Raw genomic sequence first — 15,284 nt, 5'->3', positions numbered from 1 at the left:
TTAAACTCCGTTTGCCACTTCTCAGCCCATTGGCCCATCTGGTCCAGATCCTGTTGTAATCTGAGGTAACCTTCTTTGCTGTCTACTACTCCTCCAATTTTGGTGTCATCTGCAAACTTACTAACTGTACCTCTTATGCTCGCATCCAAATCATTTATGTAAATGACGAAAAGTAGAGGGCCCAGCACAGATCCTTGTGGCACTCCATTGGTCACAGGCCTCCAGTCTGAAAAACAACCCTTCACCACCACCCTCTGTCTTCTACCTTTTGAGCCAGCTCTGTCTCCAAATGGCTAGTTCTCCTTGTATTCCATGAGATCTAACTTTACTAACCAGTCTCCCATGGGGAACCTTGTCGAACGCCTTACTGAAGTCCATATAGATCAAGTCCACTGCTCTGCCCTCATCAATCCTCTTTGTTACTTCTTCCAAAAAACTCATTCAAGTTTGTGAGACATGATTTCCCACACACAAAGCTGTGTTGACTATCCCTAATCAGTCTTTGCCTTTCCAAATACATGTACATCCTGTCCCTCAGGATTCCCTCCAACAAATTGCCCACCACCGAGGTCAGACTCCCTGGTCTACAGTTCCCTGGCTTGTCTTTACCGCCCTTCTTAAACAGTGGCACCACGCTTGCCAACCTCCAGTCTTCTGGCACCTGACCTGTGACTATCGATGATACAAATATCTCAGTAAGGGGCCCAGCAATCACTTCTCTAGCTTCCCACAGAGTTCTCAGGTACACCTGATCAGGTCCTGGGGATTTATCCACTTTTAACCGTTTCAAGACATCCAGCACTTCCTCCTCTATAATATGGGCATTTTTCAAGATGTCACCATCTATTTCCCTACAGTCTATATCTTCCATATCCTTTTCCACAGTAAATACTGATGCAAAAAACTCGTTTAGTATCTCCTCCATTTTCTGCGGCTCCACACTAAGGCCTCCTTGCTGATCTTTGAGAGGCCCTATTCTCTCCCTAGTTACCCTTTTGTCCTTAATGTATTTGTGAAAACCCTTTGGATTCTCCTTAACTATATTTGCCAAATCTTATCTCATGTCCCCTTTTTGCCCTCCTGATTTCCCTCTTAAGTATACTCCTGCAGCCTTTATACTCTTCTAAGTGTTCACTCGATCTAACCTGTCTATACCTGACATATGGTTCCTTCTTTTTCTTAACCAAACCCTCAATTTCTTTAGTCATCCAGCATTCCCTATACCTACCAGCCTTCCCTTTCACCCTGACAGGAATATACTTTCTCTGGGCTTTCGTTATTGCATTTCTGAAAGCTTCCCATTTTCCAGCCGTCCCTTTACCTGCGAAAATCTGCCCCCAATCAACTTTCGAAGGTTCTTGCCTAATACCATCGAAATTAGCCTTCCTCCAATTTCGAACTTCACCTTTTAGATCTGGTCTATTCTTTTCCATCACTATTTTAAAAGTAATGGAATTATGGTCGCTGGCCCCAAAATACTCCCCCACTGACACCTCAGTCACCTGCCCTGCCTTATTTCCCAAGAGTAGGTCAAGTTTTGCACCTTCTCTAGTAGGTACATCCACATACTGAATCGGAAAATTCTTGTACACACTTAACAAATTCCTCTCCATCTAAATCCTTAACACTATGGCAGTCCCAGTCTGTTTGGAAAGTTAAAATCCCCCACCATAACCACCATATTTTTCTTAGAGATAATAGATCTCCTTACAAATTTTTCTCAATTTCCCTCTGACTATTAGGGGGCTTGTAATACAATCCCAATAAGGTAATCATCCCTTTCTTATTTCTCAGGTCCACCCAAATAACTTCCCTGGATGTATTTCCAGGAATATCCTCCCTCAGCACAGCTGTAATGCTGTCCCTTATCAAAAATGCCTCACCCCCCTCCTCTCTTGCCTCCCTTTCTATCTTTCCTGTAGCATTTGTATCCTGGAACATTACGCTGCCAGTCCTGCCCATCCCTGAGCCATGTTTCCGTAATTGCTATGACATTCCAGTCCCATGTTCCGAACCATGCCCTGAGTTCATCTGCCTTCCCTGTTAGGCCCCTTGCATTGAAATAAATGCAGTTTAATATATCAGTCCTACCTTGTTCTCTGCTTTGTCCCTGCCTGCCCTGACTGTTTGATTCACTTCTATTCTCAACAGTATCAGTCTTGGATTGATTTCTTTCCTCTATCTCCCACCACCCCCCTAACTTGTTTAAATCCTCCCAAGCAGCTCTACCAAATCTCTCTGCCAGTATATTAGTCCCCTTCCAATTTAGGTGTAATATGTCCTTCTTGTACAGGTCACTTCTACCCCAAAAGAGATTCCAATGATCCAAAAATGTGAATCCTCCCATACAACAGCTCCTCAGCCATGCATTCATCTGCTCTATCTTCCTAATCCTGCCCTCACTAGCTCGTAGCACCGGGAGTAATCCAGATATTACTACTGTTGAGGATTCCTTTGTAAATTCCTGCCTAACTCTGTAATCTCCCTTCAGAAGCTCAACCTTTTCCCTTCCTATGTCGTTAGTTCCCTTATGTACAATGACCTCTTGCTGGCCCCTCTCCCCTCTTGCGAACATTCTGCACCCTCTCTGAGACATCTTTGATCCTGGCACCAGGGAAACAACACACCATTCTGCTTTTTCGCTGCTGGCCACAGAAGTGTCTGTCTGTACCTCAGCCTAAAGAATCCCCGAACACAATTGATCTCTTGGAACCCAATGTACCCCTCATTGAGCGAGTCTCAACATCAGAAACTTGGCAGTTCGTGCTATGTTCCCCTGAGAATCCATCACCCTCTACATTTTCCAAAACAGCATACCTGTTTGAAATGGGGATAGCCACAGAATGCTCTTGCACTAGCTGCCTACCTCTCTTACCTTTCCTGGAGTTAACCCATCTATGTGACTGTATCTGAGACTTTCCCCCTTCCTACAACTGCCATCCATCCCGTTGCTCTTGTAAATTCCTCATTGCCTCTAACTGTCTCTCCAGCCGATCCATTTGATCTGATAGGATTCGCAACCAACAACATTTATTGCAGATATAATCCTCAATAACCAGTAAACTCTCCCTAAATTCCCACATCCGACAAGAAGAGCAAATCACTTTACTAAAATCCATTTTTGCTCTCACAATCTACAGACGTGGAAAATAGCACCATCTTATTCCTTGACAAAACACTGCTCCAGTTAAATTAATAGTTATGGCTTATATTTTAAGTTTATTCAAGAGACATATCTCAATAAAACATATCATCAAGAAATAGCCCACTCTCCTCATTACTGCAGGCTTACTGTAAGGCCACACTTAAATATTCAGTTTTGTTTCTGTGCTGTGACCTCTCCCAAACAGGTTCCTCCAAGGTTAGTTGTGAATTTCGCTGTTTGTTAATTTTCCCAGACGCACTCTGATGGCTGGCGACACATGAATTCAAACAGCAAAGGCAGTAACTGTGCAGGTCTCTCTGTCTGTCCCTCTCTCTCTCTCCCCCCCCCCCCCCCCCCCTGTCTCCCCCCCCCCCCGTCTCCCCCCCCCCCCCCCCCCCTGTCTCTCCCCCCCCCCCTGTCTCTCCCCCCCCCCCTGTCTCTCCCCCCCCCCCTGTCTTCCTCCCCCCCCGTCTCCCCCCCCCCCTCCCTCCCCCCCTCTCTGTCTGTCCGTTCCGCTCCCCCCTTCTCTTCTTCCCCTCCCTCCCTATCTTCCCCCTTTTTAAAACTGCCATTCTTTTGACTTTTTTTTTTCCAAATTTCCAAAACCATGCAACAGTATATGAAACACTAATCGCTGCTCCTGGAATTTGAGAAAATCACCGCCAGCACCTAAAATACCTCAAAAAAGGAGCAGGTGTTACAGTTTTTCCCGTCCTCCATCTTGGATTACCCAGAATCCTACTGGGTAGTTTCCAAGCAGTTCGGAGTCAACCATATTGCTGGGTCTGCAGCCACACATGTAGGCCAGAACAGCTATGGAGGCAAGATTCTCTTCCCTAAAGGGCATTATTTAGGTGGGTTTGTCCCACAATGAATGGCAGTTGTTATGGTCACCATCCCCGAGACTAGCTTTCTACCCTAGGTTTATTGATTGAATTCAAATTCCAGCAGCTGCCATGGTGGGATTTGAACCCATGACCTATGAAATGTTAGCCCTGGTCTCTGGTAGTACCTGTCCAGTGATAATACCAAAACTGGGGATCAATTTAGTAAGAAACACATTGAACTTGTCTAGCACCTTTCATAATGTTCCAAAGTGCTTTACAGCCATTGCAGTACTTTGGAAATATGCACATTGCTGTAATGTAGGAAATGTAACTCTTCACTGTGCTGCCACTTTATTCAGAGTATTGTTGCTCTAAGGTTTAAGTATCTACAACCTTTTTAAAGGCAGAACTGTCCTTTTTTTGGAAGACTTTCATTTGCCAATCTGCACGCAACTCTATCCTCCAGTGAGCGACATGATGGAATCATACAGCATGGAACAAGATCCTTTGGTCCACCCAGTCTGTGCTGACCAGAATCCCAAACTAAACTATCCCCACCTGCCTGTTTCTGGCCCATATCCCTCCAAACCTTTCCTATTCATGTCCTTATCCAAATGTCTTTTAAATGTTGTAACTGTGCCCACATCCACCACACACTCTCAGGAAGTTCATGTTGTCCTTTGTTGAAATTGGTGGGTGTTGGAGGGGTACACTCTGTGCTTTAAAAGTAATGATGTAGGACTTTGTTCAAGTCCTTATGGGAGGACAGGCAGGCTCGGCCTGGATTACACAGTCAAATTCTAACCTCTATAGTCTTATGACTCAGAAATGAGTGCTGCCACTGAGTTATAGCTGTCAGATGGGAACAGATATAAACCTCGCAGCTTACATTTACCTTTGCAGTTTTTCTTTGGTACTTTGTCTGACTGTCACATTATAGTATTTAGTGTTAATTGCCACAGGGGGCTTGTTTTGGGGGGGCCATCGCTTTGACAGAATCTGACTTGTACTTTTTCCCCCACTGCAGCCTCAGGCACTGATTGACCAGCTAGGGTCCTACAAACAAGCTGAGGATGAGAGAGAGTTCAAGGAGAAGCAGCTTGGGACCCTCCGTGTGGACGTTTGCAGCACAGAGACATTGAAACGGTTGAAAGGTAGAGTGCAGAATTTGGCACGCAGCAAATTAACCTTATGAATGGTTGTGGAACACTGGGGGAGGGGTTTTGAACCTTACTTTTATCATTAGCTTGCATGGGTGCCCTCCTTATGATTTGACTAAAACCCTAAAAAATCGGAGTAGGACCTTTGTTTCCTCCCCCCGCCCCGAGCCTGCCTCGCCGTTCAATAAAATCATGGCCGATCTTCACCCAGGGCACGATGTCTCATGTGCCAGTTCTAAGCTTGTCTTTCAAAGCTTTCCGTGATCCAGCCTCTATAACTTTCTGGTAAATCCAGCCATTCACAGCAGCCCTTGGGAGAAGAAAAATTCCATTGCTTCTCAACTTGAAATGAGTGACCTCCAACTCTGTAACTGTGTCCCCCCCCCCCCCCCCACTAGTGGAGTCATACAGCATGGAAACAGACCCTTTAGTCCAATCAATCCATGTCGATCATAATCCCAGAATAAACTAGTCCCACAGTCCTGCACTTGGCCAGTACTCCTTTGAACAGTTGCTATTGGATAGGTACATGGATGGGTGCTTAATCTAGGATAGAAGTTCGGCACAACATCGTGGGCCGAAGGGCCTGTTCTGTGCTGTATTGTTCTATGTTCTATGTATTTATCCAAGTGTTTTTTACATGTTATAAGTCAACCCACACCCACCACTTCCTTTGGAAGTTCATTCCACACACAAATCAAAAATGTTGCCCCTCATGTCTTTTTAACTTTTTATTCTCTCACCTTAAAAACTGACCTATTTGTCTTGAAATCCCTGCCGTAGGGAAAAGACACAAGCCATTCACTTTTATCTATACCCCTCCTGATTTTATAAACCTCCGTAAGATCACTCTTCAATCTCCTACACTCCAGTAGAAAAAGTCTCAGCTTATCCAGCCTCTGCTTACAACTCAAACCCTCCATTCCTGGCCACATCCCGGTAGATCGTTTCTGAACCCTCTCCAGCTTAACAATAGCTTTCCTATAATAAGACGAGCCAAGCTGGATACAATGAGGCCTCACCAACCTCCTGTGCAACCTCAACATGACGTTCCAATCTCTAATTAATAAAGACAAATCTGCTCAGCCGTCCTTGACAAATCAACCCTTTTTATTTCAGGAATCAACCCAATGAATTTCTCTCGAACACGATGCAATGTCAGCACATCCTTTCTTAACTAGAGACCAAAACTGTGCTCCAGGTGCGGTGTCACCAACACCCTGTGCTGTAGTATCAATTATTTCCCTATTTTTAAAATCCAAACCGTGAGAAATAAAAGCCAAAATTCCATTTACTTGCTGCATATGCATGCTGACATTTTATGTTTTATGCATAAAAACACCCAGGTCCTCTGTGCTGCACTATTTTTTGAGTTTTTCTCTATTCAAATCATGATCTGCTTTTGATCCCTGCTATCAGAGTGCATGACCTCTCAACTTCCTACATTAAACTCCATCTGCCATTGCACACAGTTCTGGTCACCACACTATCAGAAGGATGTGAACACTTTGGACGGGGTGCAGAAAATGTTTACCAGGATGTTGCCTGATGTGGTGGATTTCAGCTGTCAAAAAGGTTGGATAGACTAGGTTTGTTTTTCCACTGGAACACAGGAGGTTGAGGGAACGACCTGATAGAAGTTTACAAATTGTGAATGGCAGGAATTGAGTGGGAAGTATGAAGCTTTTTCCCAAGGTGGCAGGGTCAATGACTAGGGGACACAGGGTCAAAGTGAAGGCGGAATTGGAGGGGGGGGGGGGGGGGGGGGGGGGGGTGGTAGGAGTGGGAGGAAAAGGTTTAAAAGTGATGTGCGAGGCAAGCTTTTCCCACAGCGGGTGGTGGGTGCCTGGAACACACTGCCAGAGGAGGTGATGGAAGCAGATACAACAGCAGCGTTCAAGAAGGACCTGGACGAATACATGAATAGGAAGGGAATAAAGTGACGTGGATCCTGTCAGTGAAGGCACTTTTAGTACGGAAGGGCAAACTGTGTTGGTGCAGCCTTGGAGGGCCGAAGGGCCTGTTCCTGTGCTGTATTGTTCTTTGATCTTGTCCACAAGCAACAGATCTTTTTGCAGATTGCTTGCACCCTCTTCGTAACATCTTTCTGTACTGTCAACAAATATAGATATTAAACTCTGCCTTGGCTTTCCAGACCATTAACATTATTTAAAAAAAAAAGACCTTAGATTAGAGTCCTGTAACAGTTCTACAGGTTACCTCATCCCAACCTGAAAAAACCCAATCGAATGCAGTGTCCACCAGCGCCTACATACTGCAGCTGCAACGCATTGCCGATCTAGCCATCTCTGTTCAATTTAATGAGTTGATACGTTAAATAATTTAAAAGTAAATCTTCTCACTACACTCTTCAGCTGTAACAACATCTCACGACTTAACTCACTTGGCCAATCAAAAAAAAAAGACAAGGACGAAATACCCATCAGTCACCTACCTGTGTTCCAGTGACAATTGAATTCGGCTCTGACCAGTGAAAGCTGGTTGAAGGGGTTCTCTGTTGTTTTTTTTTAAATCTTCTCTCACTGCTGCCCTTTCAGACACATCTACCCTCCCCAACATCCTTCACAAGTGATGCTGACCCTACTGCACACTCCTCCCAGTCTGTACAGTGCAATGGCTCCTTTGCTGCTTCTCACTGTGATGGGTACAGTGGGATATGGTGCTACCCAGTGGTTGCAATCTGCAATTACAGTGCTACACCAAACTCCTTTTGAAGAACTGCAGTGATGTTGTACTTAATATAAGCCGGAAACTGCAGACTAATTCATAAGCCAGCCAAGTATTGTGGCAGTGAAGACAGTTACAATGGCAGTAACTACGGGCCCTGCCAGTAACACACATCCCATAATTTGATCTTTTTTATTTAACTAGCACTCACTCAGCAAGGCAGCTTTGCCAACAGTATCTAACTCTGCAAACACCAAACCTTGGAAAGACAAGGTACGTTGGAAACACCACCCCGTGCAAGTTCCCCTCCGAGCCGCACACCGTCCTGACTTGGAGATATGTTAGAAAATGCTGGGAAAGAAGGTTCACTAGACTTGAAACGTTAACCCTGTTTCTGTCAGCAGCCGCAAGTTTTTTTTCCAGTGTTTTCTGATTTCCAGCTCCCTTAGATTTTCGGAAATATATTGGCCATTCCTTCAGTGCGGCTAGACCTTGGAATTCCCTCCTTGACGATACTCTGGATCTACCAACAGCAAATGAACAAGAACAAGTCCCAACATAACCTTTTCCATGGTCAATTAGAGACGAACAATAAATGCTGGCCTGGCCAATGATGCCCACATCCTTTGACTGAATTTTTTAAAAAAGCAAGAGTATTGATAGTATAGGTGACCAAAAGTCAGAACAGTATGCAGTTTAGGGACAACAAATATGGACATTTGCAATGTTTTAATGCTACTCTATATAGTTTTTTAAGATATGTATGTTACATGTCATTTGTTACTCTCATTGAATGTCCCTCGTGTGTTTTTGAACCCTTCAATAAAACTTTATAACCCAGCTTTGCAAGAGAAAGCACTCATTCATTTAGTCTAGCCTTTCACTCAGAGTTGGTAACCCTGTATCTCCTCTTCATGATAGATTGTCCAGACCTGCTTTCTTGGTTAAATCGCGCTGGGCTTTCCCTGCTTCAGAGCAGCCCCGATTTGCTGATAATTTGTTCAGTCACAGGAGCCCCTCATTCTTTCTGTCTGTGTAGATCGTGCTGGAGGCAAACGCTTTTCCAAAGACTTTGAAGAATCCAGCTCCAAATTGGAAGACTTCTGTGCTGAGCTCGAGAGGGAGGTGAAGAAGACCCCACCGCTGATCGAAGCACTTGAAAATGCAGAGATCTTTTATGAGGCTCAGTACAAGGAGGTGAAGATTGTAGCTAATGTAAGTGTCTTACAGATGGGACTTCTCTGTGTGGGGATGCAGACTACATTTGTAACTGCTTTGCTAGAGGGTTCTCAGCAAATGTATCTCCTGCAAGCCAATTAATTTCCTCCTTACGCCATTTCACACCTTTTCCATTGTTCTTTTTCCCCTGGTAGTTTGTTCTGTAACTCTTAGCATCTCTTGTGCAAAAAGATAACCAACTTACTTCAGAGTTTTGTACTATTAGCTCGATAGCCAAATGCTGCAGATCTGAGGTGGAAACAGAAGATGCTGGAAGTACTCAGGCAGATCAGGCAGCCTCTGAGTGTGTGTGAGAGAGAGAGAGAGAGAGAGACCCAGCTAATATTCCAGATCAGAAGCAGGTGAGTGAGAGTGAAAACAGCGCACACAAACAGGCCAGTGATTAGGATGAAACTCAGGAGAGCTGACATAAGCACAGAAGGTTGTATGATGTCTTGTCGAAAGTTGAAGCTTTAGACTTTGTTGGGACGTTACAGGAGGTCACGGGCTGGGAGGTCAGTGGGTGAGCAACTAGAGAGTTGAAATGCCAGGAAAACTGAAACTTGGGACTGAGACGCTGGAGCTTTTGGAATAGGCAGGGAGTGGCCAACTACGTCCTAATTCCTGCACCTCTGCTGTCACCTTGCCTGCTCCCTCCAGCGCCCAACCACAACAGTGTTCCCATCATCCTCCCCTTGCACCCCACCAGCATGGACTGATTGTAATTCTTGCATATCTTTAGTTTTGATCTTCTCTCACTATTGCCTTGTTCTGTTTTCTGGCAGGCGTACAAGACGTTTGCGAACAGAGTCAACAACCTGAAGAAGAAGCTGGACCAGCTGAAGACCACGCTGCCAGATCCAGACGAGTCTCCCATTCCGTCTCCCAGCATGGACGCGCCATCGCCGACTGGCTCCGAGTCCCCCGTGCGGCCGCTCGAGGAGCCCGTGGCGGAGCTGAAGAAGCTGGAGGAGAGCCCCGGGCCACTGACGCCTGACGCCTCGGGCGATAACTGTGATGTGGAGGACATGGAGCTCTCGGATGACGAAGCAGCGGGAGCAGCGAATATCATAGGTACCAGGCTCAGAAAGGGGCGGCCGGTCGTGCTTCCGAATGCAGGGAATTACAGAATCACCCCTCACACCACCAGGCATCGTTGGCCCAACCAGACTGAGCTGGCGTTCATACTGCACAGCCACCCCCGCCCCCAATCTCCTGGCTCCTAACCACATCTTTCTCTGCTTTCTTATTCCTGTCTCGTGTCTTTTTAGCAGCAGCTGAGCTTTTAACCTTGGCTGTGACCTGCGCTGGTGAACTCCAGTTACCGACCACTGTCTCAGGCAATGAGACTTTTCCAATATTCACCCCCATCAGGTCAGATCTATGAGCAATGATGTGATATAGTCCCTCGTTTTATATTTCCATTGGTAAAAAAAGACTCACTCCTCATCTATTCCCTACTCTCACCGTCCCATTCAGGATTTTAAAGATTTCTCTCAGGCATTGTCGCGGTTTTCCCTTTTCTGAAGAGTAATCCGACCAGTTTGCGCTCTCCTGCTAATGCAGTAGAATCAATGCGGAAAGAGGTCGTTAGGCCCATCGAGTCCGCACCAACCTCTGAAGAGCATCCCACCCAGACCCTGCCCCTGCCCCCGCCCCTCCCACCCTCTCCCCATAAACCCTACATTGCCGATGGCTAGCCCCACCAAGCTGGCACATTCCAAGTCACTACAGACCACCTCCCATGGCTAGTCCACCTAGCCTGATCACTACGGGCAATTTAGCATGGCTAGTCCACCCAACCTGCACACCTTTGGACTGTGGGAGGAAACTGGAGCACCCGGAGGAAAGCTGGAGAATATGCAAACACTTGTCCAAGGCTGGAATGGAAGCCGAGTTCCTAGCACTGAGAGACAGACCTGCCAATGTGCCACCCTGAATATCTTCAATCTGGTGCCATCCTTGTAAACCATCTTCATTGCACTTGCACCAGTGCTGCTGTGTCCCTCTTGAAGCGGGTGAATTGGAACTGTGCACACTCCTCAAAGGGTGGTCTGACCAGGGTCCTGTGCAAGTTTGAGAACTACAATTAAGTGCCACATCCCTCTAAATAAATTTCAGTGCTTTGTCAGTGTTTTCACCTGCTTTTATTAGCCATCATTGCTGCTTTTTGCTTTAATTCATTCGTGGGATATTGGTATCCCAGGCTGGGCCAGCATGTATCGCTAGTGGGCTGTTAGAATTCAGCCACATTGTGGGTCTGGAGTCACATGTAGACCAGACCAGGTAAGGATTTCCTTCACTAAAGGACATTGTTGTCAAAACACTAATCTACAGTGGTTACATTGGCCTGGCTTTGTAGTCCAGGTTTTTATTATGTTCAGGTTTCACTGGTGGGATTCAAACCCACGAACCCAGCACATTAACCTGGCCTTCCTGAGTTACTAATCTAGCAGCAAGACCACTTGGCCCATTGCCTCCCCTTTTGTGATCCGTTCACATGTATTTTTAGTCATTTTTCAGGATTATTTTGTTACATTTAAATTGCTTTTTCAATCCTTAACATTTAAATCTAAGCTTCTGTTCTGTAGATGAAAACGTTCCCTTTGCTCTCTACTCTGACTGGTAGCATTAGTTCTGTTGTGCCAGGTTTATTTCTTACTCTGTCTTGTCTTTAGATCTGGGTTTCTCTTCCCCAGTTCATGCAGCCCTCGAACACCTTGACCTGTATGAGCCTCCTTTGGCAGAGAGCCCAAACCGTCCTGATGGTGGGAGATGACACAGGCCCAACTTTATCATCACTGGTTAGCTGTACGTCCCAGGAAGAGCCGTTTGGGTGAATGGGCACTCTGGAATAGCAGTGGGATGCATAAGTTCTTGTATGTTTGCTTTGTCACTGTCTGGAGTCGAGCTCGAGGTCTCTTGAATGCAGACAATGTAGCTGAGCATGTGGGCTGTTCCATGATCTGAGCTGATGGGTCAGTTAGGGTCTTCCTTTTGGCTTCAGTACCCACTGAGACCAATAAGGCAACCTTTTGAGAGGGTTCATACTCATTACTTCGCTTTGAAATTGGATACATTTTTGATTGGCTGGAATGGAATTGGATCTACTTGTGCAGTCACATGACATTTTAATTTTTAGCGCTCTGGGCATTTGAGAAACATGAAATTCAGTGGGGTGGGAGGAATATTGTAGGTAAGTGCACCATTGGGGAAAACGTCATTCTAACTTGTTTCTCTTTCCCTCTTTTTTTCTCTCTCCCTCTCTCCCTCTCCCTCCCTCTCTCGCGTTGCCTCTCCCCCACCCTCCCCGTCAATCGTTGCTCTTTAGCAGTTGAGAGCGAGGAGAGGAAAGAGGAATCCAGTCCGAGCACAGCAGCGGCAGTGAGCGCGAGTCCCCAACCAGAGAAGGTGTTGACCCCGGTAGAGACCCCGCAGGCAAAGAGCAACATGGTAACGCCGCCGCTGGCCCTGCCAAACCTAGCCAACATCGACTTGGGCAAAATCAGCTCCATCCTCAGCAGCTTGACCACCGTCATGAAGAACACAGGTGAGCAATGCAGGAACTCGCCTGTAGCCAAGCCACATACAAAACACTCCACAAGTTATTTTTCTTTTCCCGGGTTGGATGGGCTAGTTGGGTTCTTTTTATCACCTTCCGACTGAAGCAGGAGTGACTGATTTAACCGAAGAGAAGGCTGCTCGTGCCTGACAGCTTGACTGAGCGGCTTGCCTGTACTGGATGTTTGTTGCCCTTCAGCACAGTTCCAGGACTTTGACCGCATGTTCCAAGCTGGTTCACCAGTGCAGGCACGAGTGACTACTGCCGTGGTTAAAACGCGCTTCGGGTGAGATGTGACATGTCCCCCTGCGCCTTCTGGGAATCACCAGCCTTTTCAAGGATCCCATGGCGTCTCCCAGTTGGAATAACCCACCCTTGGCTACACCACTTAAGATGCATGACCAGTTGATCCATTTTAATTATTTGAGGGGGGTGGCGGGGGGCATGTTTTGTGAATAATGGCAACTGTTCTTGAATGTGAAGCAGTTTGGAGAACTTTTGTGTAGAACACAAGTCTTTGCCACTACCAAATGTGAGGAGTACTTGGCAAAGGACACTTCTGACCAAAGCTTTCTATCTTGGTACTCATCAGGACGTTTTGCAAGAATGCCAATTCAAGGAGGAAATCAGCCCATCAGCAGTGTCCTCTATTGGAGTATAGATGTTGGTTTTTGGAATTCTGTTCTTGTGTGAAATGTCCTGATGAGTGCAAGATGGGAGCATCGACAAAATTCTGTTCTTTCAACAATGTTTTGATCTTTTTACTTTGTTTATCTGGAGTCTGGGAGGAGAAATTCATTGGTTATTTGTATGCATTAAGTGAAACGTATCCACGAAATAAGATTTTTGCCACTCTAAAAGAAACAGATACTCTGATTTAGCACTGATCCTCAGTCTCTGGGGGAGTGCAAGTTGATCGGGGAAACTGTCACATTGTGCTCTATCCTGAAGTAGCATCAGTGTCACGTTACTGGGGCAAAGTAGAGGGAGTTTTACTTTGCTTTTGAGATGGGTTGAGCCACATCAAGAGAGTGCTGGATAATGTGGCTGCTCGCATGTTCTTGTTTTTGAGATGTTTTCTCTTTTTTTTCTTATTGGGTATAATTCAGCACCCATGTCTTTGCTTTCTGTTGTCTGTGTTGGTGTAGCCTAAGTCTTGCAGCAAGTCTCTCCCTGGAGATTGTGGAATAATCAGCATGCTAATTCTTCATGTTGAATGTAGAGCAAACATCGCAGTGTTTGCAGGCAAAGGCTTCTGTTCTGTGTGTATGCATGTACACATACACCACCCTGACTTGGAAGTATATCGCTGTCTCCTTGCTGTTGCTGGGTCAAATTCCTGGATTTCCCTCCCTAATGGTGTCCTAGCAGCTAGAAGTGTGCTTCTCCCTGCTTAAACATCCTGGGCAGTTGTATATTAGGGATCCTGAGGGTTTAGACCCATACGTGGCCTAGCTTTAGAGCTATGTTAAGCGTCGTTGAGGCCACATTTGGGGTATTGCGAGCAGTTCTGGAATAATGTAACTGTACTAAAGGGAATGCAGAGGAGATTCACCCAAAATGCCAACTGGGCTGGAGGGTCTAAGCTATGAAGAGAAATTGCAAAGGCTGGGATTCTATTCCCTGGAGCTGCAGGGGTGGAGAAGGAAATGGACAGAGGTGTATAAGATATGAGGGGTGGGCATCGTGGACAGAGAGGCCCTTTTTCCCATTAGTAGAGGGCTGAGTAGTCAGGTGGTTTAAGAAGAGTTAGAAAGCTAGGAGGAAAGTTGAGGGCAGTTTATTTCTCGTATTGGGTGGTGGGTATCTAGAACTCGCTACTAGCTGGAATTGAGAGGGTAGTTGAATCAGAAACTCTCGTAACATTTCAGCAATATTTAGATATTTACTTGCATTGCTGTAGCCTCCAGGGCTGAGTGTCTAGAACTGGCCTTTATTGTCCGGCACAGACGCGATGGGCCAAGTTGATCTCCTGTGCTGTCCGTGCCCATTAGCCTATGTGCTTCATTCAAGGTGACACAGACTGGATGTTTTTTTTCCCCCCCCCCAACTCTTGGGTCTTTCAAATTGCAGAGAAGCAAGGGGTTGTGTTTGAATTTCTTTGCTGCTGCGTCAGATCGCTCAGCTTGGCTATCGGTGACCGTGTCAGATTGTACTTTTCTCTCCCCTCTGTCTCCAGTCAGCCCAGCAGTTGGTCAAGCGCCTGTGCTTGCGGTAACGTCAGCGGCTCCTGCTGGCGGGCAACTGAATAGTGGCCTCAAGGCCCCCACGCAGAAGCCTTCTCCAATCACTCCCAATCCTCTGGCGAGCATCCTGTCAAAAGTTGAATTAACTCCAGAGAGCATCCTGTCAGCACTCAGCAAGACACAGGGGCCCTCTGCTCCAGCTCTGCAAGGTAAACTAGGGAACTGTACAAAATTCCACCTGAGCAGACCCTGATTGCCCCCCTCCATCTGATGGTCTGTACTCAGCACCCGAGTGCTTTCACATCAGTCCCTTGGAATCCAGGCCACCTGCAGATGGGTTTTCCAAAGCTTGGAGTTCCAGCCCAATTGCTCATTGCATCTTTTTGCACTTTTAACTGCTTTTCTGGGGCCTTCATCTTAATTCCTAATGCTCATCAACAGTCCACAGGTTTTTAGCATCATCTTTGTTGTCACCTTGGTGGTTAACTTTCATTATTT

At 46.2% G+C, this 15,284-nt stretch overlaps 1 protein-coding gene across 3 annotated transcripts in view; it reads left to right on the top strand.

Moving 5' to 3' along the window:
* The window catches only part of LOC140453928 (regulation of nuclear pre-mRNA domain-containing protein 2-like), an 89,048-nt gene that overhangs the window by 58,351 nt on the left and 15,413 nt on the right, over positions 1 to 15,284 (top strand). The window contains exons 6-10 of one of the 3 annotated variants that reach the window (XM_072548782.1): positions 5,000 to 5,126; positions 8,860 to 9,035; positions 9,824 to 10,112; positions 12,373 to 12,588; positions 14,780 to 14,995. In XM_072548782.1, the coding sequence (XP_072404883.1) occupies positions 5,000 to 5,126; positions 8,860 to 9,035; positions 9,824 to 10,112; positions 12,373 to 12,588; positions 14,780 to 14,995 (1,024 nt within the window). Of the gene's footprint in view, positions 1 to 4,999; positions 5,127 to 8,859; positions 9,036 to 9,823; positions 10,113 to 12,369; positions 12,589 to 14,779; positions 14,996 to 15,284 lie in introns of all 3 variants that reach the window. The other 2 variants (XM_072548781.1, XM_072548783.1) reach the window with 2 other exon arrangements.

Source organism: Chiloscyllium punctatum, chromosome 28 (genome assembly GCF_047496795.1).
Source record: "Chiloscyllium punctatum isolate Juve2018m chromosome 28, sChiPun1.3, whole genome shotgun sequence".
In the NCBI taxonomy this organism is placed as follows: domain Eukaryota; kingdom Metazoa; phylum Chordata; class Chondrichthyes; order Orectolobiformes; family Hemiscylliidae; genus Chiloscyllium; species Chiloscyllium punctatum.
Note: the sequence above shows the minus strand (reverse complement) of the source record. Positions and strands in the feature narration are given on the sequence as shown.